General features: G+C 33.8%; 1 protein-coding gene across 1 annotated transcript in view; it reads right to left on the bottom strand.

The window, feature by feature from the left end:
* Nucleotides 1-13,956, bottom strand: part of COL24A1 (collagen type XXIV alpha 1 chain) — a 427,584-nt gene that overhangs the window by 164,432 nt on the left and 249,196 nt on the right. Inside the window, exons 28-32 of the mRNA XM_077119355.1 lie at nucleotides 13,571-13,624; nucleotides 12,126-12,179; nucleotides 4,412-4,465; nucleotides 4,104-4,148; nucleotides 3,940-3,984 (exon numbers count right to left, since the gene is read on the bottom strand). Coding sequence (XP_076975470.1) covers nucleotides 3,940-3,984; nucleotides 4,104-4,148; nucleotides 4,412-4,465; nucleotides 12,126-12,179; nucleotides 13,571-13,624 — 252 coding nt within the window. The remainder of the gene's footprint in view (nucleotides 1-3,939; nucleotides 3,985-4,103; nucleotides 4,149-4,411; nucleotides 4,466-12,125; nucleotides 12,180-13,570; nucleotides 13,625-13,956) is intronic.

Below are 13,956 nucleotides of genomic sequence, written 5' to 3'. Positions count from 1 at the left end.
CGATGGAATATTGTGTGGCTACAGAAAGGAACAAAGTCGTGAGGCATGCAATGAGGTGAATGAAACTTGGGGACATTATGTGGTACAAAATAAGCCACAAACAAAAGAACAGGTATTATATGGTCTATTTTAGAAAATACTTACAAGAAAATTGAGGCCTAGATTGTAAGCTCTTATAGCAGTCACATTTAGTCCAGAGCCATAAATACTATTTCTAAATTTTGAGATGCTGTGCTATATATGTATAACCTGATATCTCCCTAGAACTTTGGCTACCTATGTGACACCTAAGACTCAGAGTTGGAGTTCTGCAGCGCTGAAAGTCAGCATTGCTACATACAACAACTGTTAAAGAAATGGAAAAAGAGATCAGGCTCCAATTAGAGGGAAGAACAAAGCCAACTGGGTTGGGACCAAGGTAAATACTTAACATTGTATGTTAATCCTTAATTTACACTGTATGTATTTTAGAATTTCACCTACTGTATGAGACCAAAGCGAGCTTTGTGTTGTCCAAAACCTACATTTTCTGCAGCACATAATCCAGCTCAGCACATCTGGATAGCTAATTTAAACAAGCCTATCACACGGAGTCCGGAATGGGAATGACAGCTTGTAATTCTGTATAGGTTAATGTAATACCTGGATACATCCCAGAGCATGTTGAGCAGATAATTAAAAAGTATTGGCAAAGTCCCAATACTCAAAAGGAGTAGGAGAAAAACTATGGAACTATTAAGCTTTACCACGGGGGAAACTCCTGATACTGTCTCAAACATCAGGGACTCCCAAATCAATAGGCCAAGCCCTGATCTTGAGGCTTGATTTTGTGAAATTTATTTCTGTAGTGGAAAAGCTAAGTCCATCTCTGATTATATCTAAGAGTTACTTCCAGAAAACCTCTTTTGTTTCTCAGATGTGGCCTCTCTCTCTCTAAGCCCAACTCTGCAAGGAAAATCACTGCCCTCCTGGCTACATGGGACATGACATACAGGGGCAAAAGTCTCCTGGCAACATAGAACATGACTCCCAAAGGTGAGCCTGGCCCTGGCCCTGTGGGACTGACAATACCTTCCTGACCAAAAGGGGAAAAACAAATGTGACAAAATAAGGTAAAAGTGGCTAAGAAAATTCAAACAAAGTTGAAAGGCTATTCTAGAGGCTTCTCTTATGCTAGCTGCAGCTAGATATTGTTAATCACCATGGTTTGCCTAACACTGACCAAAACCATTTCTGTCAACCCTAAACAATACCTGAGGCTTTATCTGAGAGTCTACAAAAGTTTCACGCATTAAGATTACTTCCCAGAAACCTACAACCTTCAGATGGGTTCCTAGGTTAGGTAGGTCCTAAAATCCAGAAGGACCAGTCTCTCCAAGAATATCAATTAGTTCCACCCTTTATCCTATATTACTGACACTCCTTTCTAACAAGAAAAAGTTAGAATGGGCATAGCCTAAATACTCCTAAAGTTTGGGAGAGTGATCAAAGGAGAAGAAGAAGTTATAATAGAGAAGACAGGATTTAACAAATGAGTATGACTGCTGAATTATTATACTGATATTTCTTGGAGTCTCCAGTGTCTTGGAGAAGCTAGAAGGTAAAACTTAAAATTATGGAACTGTAACCCATAACAAACTCTGAAATCTGTTTTATAACTACTTGTTACAATGTACTTTGAAATATACCACTTTTTTGTATATATGCTATATTTCACAATAAAAAAATGTTAAAAAAAGAATGAAGGTGAAAGAAGGACATTTACATCAACAAAAACAGAGAATTCATCACCAACAAAACTTCACTACAAGAAGTCTAAAGAAATTTCTACACATTGCAGGAAAATAATACCATTTAGAAATGTAGACAAATTTAAAGGGAGAAGAAAAGAAATATAAAATTATAGTTGGATATTTTTAATAAATATCAAGACAAAAATTCAGGAATGTATGAACTGCTACAGTTTTCATAAGATTTACAAAGCTTTAAAAAAGTGATGCAGGATTTAATCACCTTAATAACACAATTATTTGTAGTAAATTGCCCAAATAATCATAACACTTCTTCTAAATTCTACCTCTGAGTCAGAAATATGTGTGCATGGAGATGAAATTTAGTACTCTCAGAGTACCGTATGTGTTGCCAGTGATAGAATTACAGCTTTAGAATGATGTCATTTTAGAGCTTGAGGGATCTTAAAAGGAGATCTTAGATACCTTATTAATCTCTTTATTTTCCAGTTGAGGAAAATAAGATTCAGAGAAGCTAATCAATTTAAGCAAAGTTATATATATAATATTCAAGCATACACTAGAATGAAGGTTAATCTGATCTCCACCAAATCTTTCCAGTATACAGCTCTGCCTGCTTGTTGATAGTTAAAATAACTACAGACACTAAGATTAGTATGGAATATCAAATGAATCTTTGGAGCTTGTGTGATTTTTCTTGCAAAAATCATTCGTAGTTTTCCCAAGATCTCAAAGGCCTGTTTTAGTTAAATCATGAAGATAATGTCAGTAATACAGTTAAATAAACCTCAACAATTATTATAAATACGTGATTTAATGTCCAAACCATGTCATCCAAAAAGGTTAACTTCATTTTCCAGAGTCTATGAGACTTGTCTGGCATAAGCTATGGCTACAAAATGGTTGTAATATATTTTATTAGATTGAGGAAGTTAAACATGGAATTTCACATTTATCCAGAGATATCTGATAAGCTGAAGATGAAGGTAAAATTCTAAGGAATGTCAACATTGTACAAACAAGTAAGTAATTTTATTTCTATGGGCCTCATTTTCCTAAAATGAAAAGACTGAACTTAGTAAACTCTAAATTTCTTTATTCACCGCAGCATATTAGCTTAGTGTACCGTGTAGTCAAGTGGTCAGAATCGACAGAAACATCACTTACACTCATATAACGTTGAATTAAAAACCTAAATGGTAAATATTAATACTTGGGGAATGTTTTGGTGTGATGTCAATTAATATATAATACTACACACATTTTCTTCTTTCTTTGGATATGGTCATTTGTCTCTTTTAGGTCTCTCATATTTAGATTTGACCAATAAGAGGCTATTGAAGGAAATAACAGGAGGGGGCAGCAAATTTCAAAGAGAAATAAGCAAATGTAGTGACATTAGTGACAATTATTATTACAGTGAACATTTTTATCCTATATTTTTCTTATTCTTCAGTTGCAATCCATTTATATTATCTAATTTTATAACTTTATATATTGTATTTGTATATGCTAATAAAAAAATTATGATTCCAAGTGAAAAATTTCTTTTTTTAGTCGATTTTTAAAAAATTTTTTGTATTGTATAACATATATACAAAGCAAAGAAAGAAAAATGAAATAGTTTTCAAAGCACTCTTTAACAAGTAGTTACAGGATATTTTTTTCCCCTCAGTTACTGATGGTAACCATGGATTTATTGCTTCTCCTCAGGAAGAAAATTGTATAATTCTGACAAAATTTTTGATAGTAGGAAAACAGCATTATATAATACTAGAAACTCTCAGGGCGGGTGCCGTAGAAAGCATGATGATACACACAGCTCTGTACTCTAAGGGCCTAAAAAGAGTTCATACTGAGTTAAAAGGAACTAGGCAAGAAGCCTAAAGATGTTTCTTGTTCTGTTGGTTTTATTAATGCACCATTGTTGTATTTGTATGATATCATACCATTTTAATTTGAAATTAGTTTTACAGAAAATCTTATTTATCATTATGAGGTTAAAGTAACAATAAGAATAATCACCACCAGTTTATAGACAGTTATAACCAAGAACCAACTTGCCCAGATTTAAGGAGAAAAGAAATTATATTCTGCTTAGTGTAACATACTAAATGGTAAACAGCAGTTGTTCCAGAGATAAAGCTACCGGAAATTGCTCAGAGCCTGATTATTTGTCATTACTTACTGGTTTCCCTTGAGCTCCTCTCTCTCCAGAGTTTCCAGTCTTACCCTACACAGGAAAGAAAATGTTTGGGTCAAATAGTCCCATTGCAAAATAATAATCACACATTTAGAAAAACAGGGAAGATTTTAAACATTCAATTTAATGAGAAATATTTCATTACTTACAGTAAGACCATGAAGCCCTCTTTTTCCTTGATCTCCTTTTTTACCCTACAAAGTATCAAAGACAGCTGAGTTGGTAAAAATACAAATTATTTTTAAACATGTTAGCATACACTCACAAAATAAGGTATCAATATATAGCTATAACACATTTGTAAGTATAGTAAAAACTTTACGTATGCTTCATACTTAGACTAGGAGAAAATTTAGAACCATACTTTTGATGTAAGGAAATACATCATTTTTTAAGACAGGATATATAAGCTTAATAAAAATTAACTGCATATGAAATGAGAGAATCAATTGATTACCTTGGTACCCTGTATCCCCTGTTCCCCTGAGAGACCATCTTGTCCTCTTGGTCCCTAAGACAGAAATGATATCTTATTGTTAATTTGAAATGTCCCTTTTTACTGTTATATGTCCTTGCAATGAAGGCAGTATGCCCTTCTTTTAGTTGACAAACTCATTCTGCTTGCTTCTATGCCCTGATCACAGAAAAGAATACATCTTGGGTGCTTTACTGAACCCATTCACATGAGAAAATCAAGTCAGCATTTTCAAGACTTAATATAAAGTATAAATCATAGGACCACAAAAACTGAGCTGATTGATTGATGAGGTGTCTAATATAAAAGTCAGCTTTCAGGTATTTTGTTTACTTTATCCTTTAAGCAGATATGAGCCAGATTTATTCTAAAAACAACCCTACATCACCTTAAAAGTGGCTGGTCTGTCTATATAATCATCTTAAATTTTTTAAATGAATGGGCTCTTCTATTCACATTATGAGAAGAACGCTGCCTGCATTGTGCTTACTATACACCTGTTTAACAATAGGTGCTGGGAAATGGCAAGAACACAAGAAAGGGAGAGAAAATGCTCTTGAGGTACTAGTGTACATTTTAAAAATTGTCAACCAAATTGCTACCAATATTAATGCAGAAATTAGAGGGGGCCAGCTGAGCCATTAATTGGAAAAGTCATTCTCTAATAAAATGATAGTGTATGTCTCTCTGCTTAAGTAATAGTTTTCCTTGGAAAATTTTAAGTCCTTATCAAAGGGCTCAATTCATTTTATAACCACTAGCTAAACTTCTGTGGAAAAGGCACTGGGTTAAGTGTGGTGGGAATATATATTATAAGACAGTTACTCCATTATGAAGCTCAAAGAATGATAAAATTATATGAATGACAATAATATAGAAAGAGGATGCTAAGGACTTACAGGATTCAAAGGGATGTTAAGGGCTAATGGGACAGCTTTTACACGTTTGTAATGGGAATGAAGATATTCTTACAGTTGAATATAATGCTCTCATAGACTTTCAAAATAAAAGGCACGCTAGATAAAAGGTGCATGAGAAAAAGACAAAAGGAGAGGAAAGAAGATGCTAAAGGAATAAAATGGTCTGTTTAGCTGGACTATTATTATACGCAGAGAAATAGTAAGAAGTACACGCAGAAAGGAAGACTAGAAATTAAAAGTAAAGAATGGATTTTACATTTAAGTCAGTCGGCAATGGGAACAGTGATACAAAACATTTCAGTACAAAATGTCATTCTGATGGAGATCTCCAGGCTTCCCCACCTTCTCTTGTATCACAAATGGGATCAATTTGTATTAGCTTTATATTATTTAAAAAATGCATAGTATAATAGGATTCTCTTCCTGGGTACTACTGAGTAATTGCAATCCTTGATGCTCTTGGGCACGTTCATGGGATTGGATTTGCACTCTATGAGGACCCATAACTCCACTGGTCACACTAAAGTTAAAGCTATAGATCCTGCTCTAAAATTTCTTAATCTTTCTTAAAAATATCTCATGATCTGTCTCCAACCTTCCTTTCTGCTCTATTTTCCAATACAAGATTGCAACATTAAGTTAGTCTTAGTCTCATTGTGCAGGGCCTTGAATGCCAAGTTGAAGAGTTGGAACTTAATAGATCAGTAATTTTCTAAATGTGTTATTCACTCAATAAACATTTACTGAATGCCTACTGCATGCCAGGCACTGTTTTAGGCCAAGCACCTGGAAAGGAGAAGAAACGAATTCTTGACTTCATAAACAAGAAAATAAATATTTAAAATGACAATAGCAGATAAGGGCAATAAAGACAAACAAAAGAGGTTAAGTGACCAGAGTGTCCAACACTGGGGAGCCCTATTTATGATAAGGTGGTCTGAGAGTTTTTCTAAGGGGACATCTGAGTAGACACCTGAGAGGAGTGATGATACACGCCATACAGATCTCTTGGGAAAAATCATTCTGGCAGAAGAAACCTCAAGTCCGAAGATTCTGGGGTGGGGGTATGCTTGAATGTTTGACAACTGAGTAACTGAAGATGAAAAGAACAATGACAGAAGGATTGATTTAAGTGTGAAGGTCCTTCAGGATCTTGCTCTAAATCATCACTCTCATCATAAATATTCAGCAGCCTGTTTTGATTGTCTTTCTTTCACTCCTTCAATGACTTCTTTTTTATTCTTGCTCTGTAAGGAAACACTTAAAAGTTCTGGAAGAAGACAGCTGAGAGAAATTGAAAAGTAATGAGTGGTCAACACTGTACAATACTGCAGAAAACAAGTAAGATATAGACTGAAAATATACCACTGGTAAGTTTTTAAGGCACTTAAAAACCCCTTGTAATATGAAATTTCTATCAGTCTTTCTTGGTTATTCTTTTAATGAGTAAGTGGTAGAATGATGGTGGTAATTATAGAAAAAAGATTAGAAATGTAAGTTTGTTTAGTGTGGAGAAGGAATGGTGGAAAGACAGAGTTTAATTTATCAGTCATTTGTAGCAGCAATCTCCAAGAACAGTGACAGAGATTTAAAAGTCATTCCAAATTTAAATGCTATCAGCTATAAGGACAAAGCTTGAAAAGGCCCCTCAAACACAGAGCTGTAAAATTAGAGGTTTTTAATTTAATTTTAATTTTGGTCCAAAGATGGCAATTAGGTTTCATTTCTTGGATAAAATCAGATTAAGTGGCTGCCTATATATATATATATATATATATATATACACAGAGAGAGAGAGACAGAGAGAGAGACAAAAGAAGTATTTTGAGGCTGCATCTAGCCCAGGAGGAAAGACTCATAATTAACTATTACGTTTCTCTCATGGCACCTAAATTATGTGGTGTCATCGCTGAATTAATACAAACTCCATTTTTTAAGATGAAGAAACTGAGGACTGTAGAAGTTAAGTGAATTGCCTGACTCACAATAAGTTTATCTAAATGTTCAGACATTGAATAGGGCTTTGTCGGGTTTATAATAATTTTTCAAATGTTAAAAAGAAATGTGTTAATCCTCTGAGTAAGTGGATTAATGCTGGATAAGAGGACCTGACATTTAGAAGAGGTTTACACAATGAGTATTAAACACTCACAAAGAAAGGAAAATAAGAACAATGCTGGTTGGTTTTATAATTGAATGGAACCTCCCCACTCCCCAGTTAAGGAATATATACAGTAAAAATAACCACTCCTTTTTCTAATGTTTTAGTTTTTAAAAAATACTTTCATATATATTTTTACATTTTCTAAGCCAGTTTTATTATGAAAGAGATTTATCAGCAGGAGATGTTTACCACATTGTTGTCTTTATTTCTTTGAGACTTTGTTTCAGTTTTTAGAGGCCCACACAAAGGACAAAAAGAGAAGTTTCTCCTTGTACAGTAATGACAGAAGTAATCACACCGAGATAGAAGTCTAAGTCTAACAATTCCATTAATTAAAGGCTATGAAGCCTAAGATTACTAATGAAGGGGTTGAGGCTGACAGAACTCTAGAAAAGAGAGTATTCTCTACGCTTCAGGCAAGGGTAAGCTATTAACTAAAAATACAGCTTTATCAGCATTTATATGTTTCATTCAGACATTGGTTGCAGAAGTTATCCCATGGATCAGAAAGAAGCATCGATAACATATATGCCTGCTTTGAGTCCTCAGACAAAATGTCTTAGAACAGTTCTAAGAAAGTGAGACAACCAGCACTATAAATGACCATCTAATCCAGCATAGTGCTATTTTCTCAATACCTGCTTTAAAATATATCATTTCCTATGACGCTCTTGCTGGCTAAGTAGAAAATCGAGCATTTTCTTTATTCCATTTTTGGGAAACTAAGGTTAACCACACTGAGTGGCTATTAGCTTAGAACTGGAGTAAAGTCTGACAACTCAGCTATATAAACCAAGCATGTTTCATAAAGTAACAGCTACTTGAATTGTAGGTAAACATCTTGAAGAGTTAATAAAATTCATAATCTACCAATTTAACCTTAATTGTATTATATGTATGATATGAACTATAACTACTACTTAATATAAATGTTACGATTTTTTAAAAATATGACTAATTAGAACATTAACAAAAACTGCACTCATGTATTTTAGGAAGACTTTTGTGAGAACTCCAAGCCCATCCTATGACCCCTGTAATCAATAATAATAGGCTATCTACGAATGAAAGAAGCATCCCTTATTCACCGAAGAAACGTCTCTTAACTTGGACCCATTGCTGCCTGCTAAATCTCCCCTTTGCCTGACCTCTCCGTTAATTTTAAATCACTAATAAACTATGCTGAGCAGTCTTTTCTGGCTCTTGCTTTAAACTGGAACGAAATGTTTCATTTACAAAAGCTAATTATTAACAGTTTGGGGAAAATATTTTTATTTTCTTTTTTGTTATAAACTTTATTTCAGGAGAAGAAACCAGAGAGGAAGCTCTGCCTTATCAGTTTGAATTCTCCAGGCATTACAAGCATTAATTCAAACACAAATACTACTGCTGCTTCCCCAATGTTTCCCCCCGGAGGAGACAAAGTTTGGAATTTATATAGTCATATCCACTTTATTTTATCTTGCATAGAAAATCTTAAAACATTACACATTCCTAAGAAGTTATTTTGATCTCCTTTTTTCTCTACTTAAATCTTAAGGAGAAAGGTCAAAATAAAAAGTACTCAGTATTCTTCTATACCACCCCTCTAGAGAACTGCTGTAGAACTTAAAGTGATCTCATGATCAAAGGTCCAATTCAAGAGCAAGAAAGGAGATGAACAAGTTAACTTTGCTCTGCATGTCATCTTTCCGGACCAGCAGCTGGACAAAGTATGTATTGGAGAGACATCAAGGAATCAGCCCAAAGAGTTAAATCTGCACGTGAGTGGCAACAGCTGAGGTCATGCTGATTCCTAGTTACCCAACAGGCTAAGTCATTATTTTTCTAGTACTGCAGTAGAGAACCTACTAGCCTATACTGTCTTTACAAGGGATAAAATTTTGTGTGTAACATTAATTAGCTTTGCTAAATTAAATTATTTAATTTCACTTATTTATCTCTTCTTTAGACAAACTTGTTGGTAGAAACAAAGTTTAAAGAATTTAGGATAAATAATAATACTCTAAAATTTGAAAAGAAATACTTTATTCTTAGACTTCCATCTAAGAATCTCAAACTATAAGAATGATATTTTTAGCCAATTCTAATGTTATCTTTTTTTTAGGTTTACGAGAAATAAGATCACACAATCTGCACAAAGCATGTTAGAAAAATTTTTGTGATACTAAGTTTCTTGGGTAGTTCCCTGGGATGGCAGGGAATATTGCTTAGCTGTGTTTTTCCTATGCTCTGCCAATATTGCACAATACTTCAAAAAAGCCACTAGATTATAACACATAAAATTGTAGAAGCCATGTGGTTTAGAACTAAGAGATAGTTAACACTGAATCCTTCATGGTGCTAGTAGGGTGTTTGACAAACTGTAGGAAATCAGTACGTGTTAGCTGGAGGAGTGGATGGATAGGTGGGAGGGCAGCAGACGACTGGTGGAATCCTCTGGTATTGGTTCTACCATGTCTAATGTTCACACAGTCATTTGATGACAATACAAATCACAGGAAGAACAGTAAGGGAATATAACCACTAGTTCCACAATGGTCATTCACCATGTGGTTTCCATGTTGATGTGTCTAGGGCAGAGCTTCCCCTCCATCACGCTGTCATACCAAGAAGGTTTAGAGATGTGTTGGAAATATCAAACCTTCAGCCTTTGGAGTAGCAGGGCAAAACTGGGACACAAGATTCCTAGCTAGACACCTTTTTCGTTTATCTCAGTGGACTGAATAAATACGATTTTTTTATGTGAGTGAAAAACATTGGGAAGCGCTGGCCTTGAGTACTGGGATCAAACAGGTAGTGGAGGATGGATTAGAGAGAGAAGAGGCAGGAAGATAGGTGACCTCTGCAATTGAACTTCTAAGACTATTTTCTTTTTCAAATATTCTGGTCTTCAGTTTTTTGTTTGTTTGTATTCCTGATGGTCACTTAGTGTCTGGAATAATCGTATAGTAAAGAAAGTCCCTTTTTTGTTATCTGGAAATCTAGATTTTCTCATTTAGAAATACTGGGTGAAACTTTAATTATGAGGAGCTATTTGGGAGAGAACTTGTAAAATGCATTTGGAGGATGAAAGAAGAGAGAATTGATGCTTAGGGAGGCAGGAGTTTAAGACAAAGTGGCAAATCATGGAGGAGACATAATTTACACATGTATCATGGGGAGGTTAGACAACTGAACAAACTTTCCATATGGTTTATGATTTGGAACAGGTAGTTTAGAAGGGGATTTTGGTTAGGTACATCACTTCATCCTGTATAATCTACAAATCCTTAATTACTTAATTCACAAAAGGCATAAGTATTTCTTCTTTTTTTCACCTGTCAAAAAACTGATTAAACTTTCCCACTATGACTAATCTAAAATCGAATAAATGCATTCAACCTCACCAAGTACTGAATGCTGGCAGGGTAGAGGTCATCTACCATTATTTTTAATTTTATTATTTTGAATCCTATTTGTGCTAAAATATATGGGACATTGGGGATATTTATATACTACAAGTCCACAACCCAGAAAGGAAAATCATTTTCAGAAAAGAAATAACAATGCGGACAAAGTTGCTCTCTTTTTTCAATCTTCATCTAAAACACAGGGTCTTTTTTACTATTACATATAACATATTAATGTAATATATACATCATTTCAAACCGGGTATCTTCAGCACTCTTCTACTTGCCAACTGGAAAACTGAAGGGTTTTTCTTTTGTTTTTATAAACTTTGTTAGTAACGGGCCGCATTTAAAATTTTTCAAAATATATTCTTTCACTATCTCTAAAACTTAAATCAAGGTAAGGGCAAAGGAGAAAACAGAATTCTCAAAGCTCACATATTCAAAATTAGTTAATATTCCATATGACATAGAATAAGCATAGGCTTTAGAGACAGATGCATTAAGGTTTGAATACTGGTTTTTGTCATTTTGCTGTGTCTTTAGGTCACATACTTAAACTCTCTGAGCCTCAGTTTCCTCCACTGTATCTCAGGCAATACTTCACCCTCTTAGAGTGGTTCTGAGTATTAACTGAGGTAATATATGTAAAAGTTCCTGGTAAACAACAGACATGCAATAAATGGTGGATCTTGTTTCTTTTTTTTTTTAAAGGATTTATTATTTAAGAGACAAAGGGAGGAAAATTTTTTCATTCAATTATGTATGTACGATTATTAGACGATGATACACCTCTCATATGCAATTAATAAAATCATATTCCTTCTGTATATCCTTATTCTATTTTTATTGCTCATATTATGTCATGCCATTACTATTCCTTGCTATGTAAGTCTATTATGAGTAGAAAACTAATTTAATTAAAGATCATCACATTCATAATTTCTCCAAAGAATTGAACTAAAAGTGGGAATAGGAAAGGAGAATTCTATATGTTAGTGAAATCTGTATAAAATAAGAGGGAAAAATATGTCTTATAAATGTAAATGGACATGTCACATTTCAAATAATATAGGTAGATCATCTAATATAACAAGGGAAAAAAACTGACGATACCCAAGCACAATACTAAAAGGTATGGTGCTGTATTTGTTGAACGCATACCACTTTTCATGAAGTCATTCTAAAAGTTAATTTACTACTTTCATTAGACTACTTACTCTTCGTCCTTTAGGACCTTGACTTCCAGGTGGTCCTCTTGCCCCCACATGACCCTACATGTTGAAAATTTAAAAACAGAACACAAAGGAATATTATCAAAATGGAAGTCATACTCTTTCTTCAACATACGTAATTCTCTTCGGGAATTTTTAAAATAAAATTAATTAGTCAATCTCCTTCAAATATCAAATACTGTATACCTCTGACCCAATATTCTGCTTTTGATATACTCTACCACTTGGAGAAATGTCATTTCTTAGTATTTATACCCTAACCAAAGAATGGAAAGCATTAAGTATTCACTCATGAAGCAATCTCAGAAATAATGCACTTGAAGTGATGGCAGAGAAAAGAGACATCTACTTAGCAAGTCATATGAATCTAATCAGTCCAGTTTATTAAAGAAGCAATGACTAACATTGAAATATTTCTTTCTCCTTTATTCTAGACATTTATGACTATCCCATCACCATTACACAAAAATAGATTTTTTTTTCTGTTATCAACCATGGAAAATAACACAAAACATTCCAAATTTAATTTGCCATTAAAAATATCCAGCAATGAAGATTCTGTTGCTCATTACTATTAAAACAAGTACAAGGAAATATTTTATACTAATATTTACTTATCTAGAAACAAAATTTATTTATCTAGATAATATTAGGGAGATAAAAACCTAATGGACTTTCACAGAATCTCGTTTATTTATTCTTCCCTGTGAGTAAAGAGGTTGACTACCATGCCCTAGATCAGTTTCCCTAATTTCAGATGCCAAAGACACATTTATCAATACACCATAAAATCAGAACCTTCACAAAACTTAGTATAAATAATTTCTGATAAGAACAGTTCTGCTTGGGGTGGGTGTGGGGGGGTAGCTAAAATCTAACCTTATTTAAGTTTGCAATAACTGTCAAATTTCATAAGCAAAATTTCTCTTTTAAGCCACAAAATTTCATTATTTTCCTGTATACAACAAATGGAGTATTTTCAAAACACAACTTTTCTTTAATAAAGGTATGTTTTCTATGAATTTTACCTGGTTTGTTAGCAAATATTTGCAAATTTCTAGGAAAAACATGTAGGAACTTTTGCTTGAGACTTAAGTGTATCCAACTGTTCTTGCTTCTAATTTTTCTTACTGACCTTGTAGTTTTTTTTAACATGTGGTTATTCAAAACAAATTTTAATGTTCTGCAGCCTATAACTGCAGAACAGAAAATGGTTGTATTGACTATCAGAAGAGAGCAATAAATAATATAGCAAGTAGAATTAAGGAAATTCAAGACACCATGACAGACTCCAGAGTGTTTTACATTAACAGAGAAAAAACAGCCACTGCCAGCTTATACATTACTTAACTTTGCATAAAAATATGACATAATTAAAAGAGTTAAACAAAGTACATTCTAGAAGGAATCAAAGTATTTCTTGTACTTACAGGTAACCCCAGTGGACCTATGGGACCTGGAACCCCTGGAGGACCTTGATACCCCTATAAGTAAAAATATGAAAGACATAAACTCTCCATCATGTCTAAATTTTCATTGAATTGAACAAGTAAACAATAAATGGTAATAAAAAGTGATATTTTGATAAACTCTCTTTTTGATATCCAAGATATGAGGCCAGAGATAGAACATAGCATATACTTCTACTAAAAAATCCTTTGCCTAGAAGAGAAAATTGTTGGCTATAATCACTTATTTCAGCCTACTGAGAAGAGAAAATTCCTCTCTTCTTTCTGTAGATTATATTAAGCTTTGCACAGATATATGTTATGGCTTGTAGATTAAAGTACTCAACCACAGCATTTTCAGGGAATTC

Source organism: Tamandua tetradactyla, chromosome 11, assembly GCF_023851605.1.
Source record: "Tamandua tetradactyla isolate mTamTet1 chromosome 11, mTamTet1.pri, whole genome shotgun sequence".
NCBI lineage: Eukaryota > Metazoa > Chordata > Mammalia > Pilosa > Myrmecophagidae > Tamandua > Tamandua tetradactyla.
The sequence above is the reverse complement of the archived record's forward strand: the minus strand, read 5'-3'. Positions and strand labels throughout refer to the sequence as shown.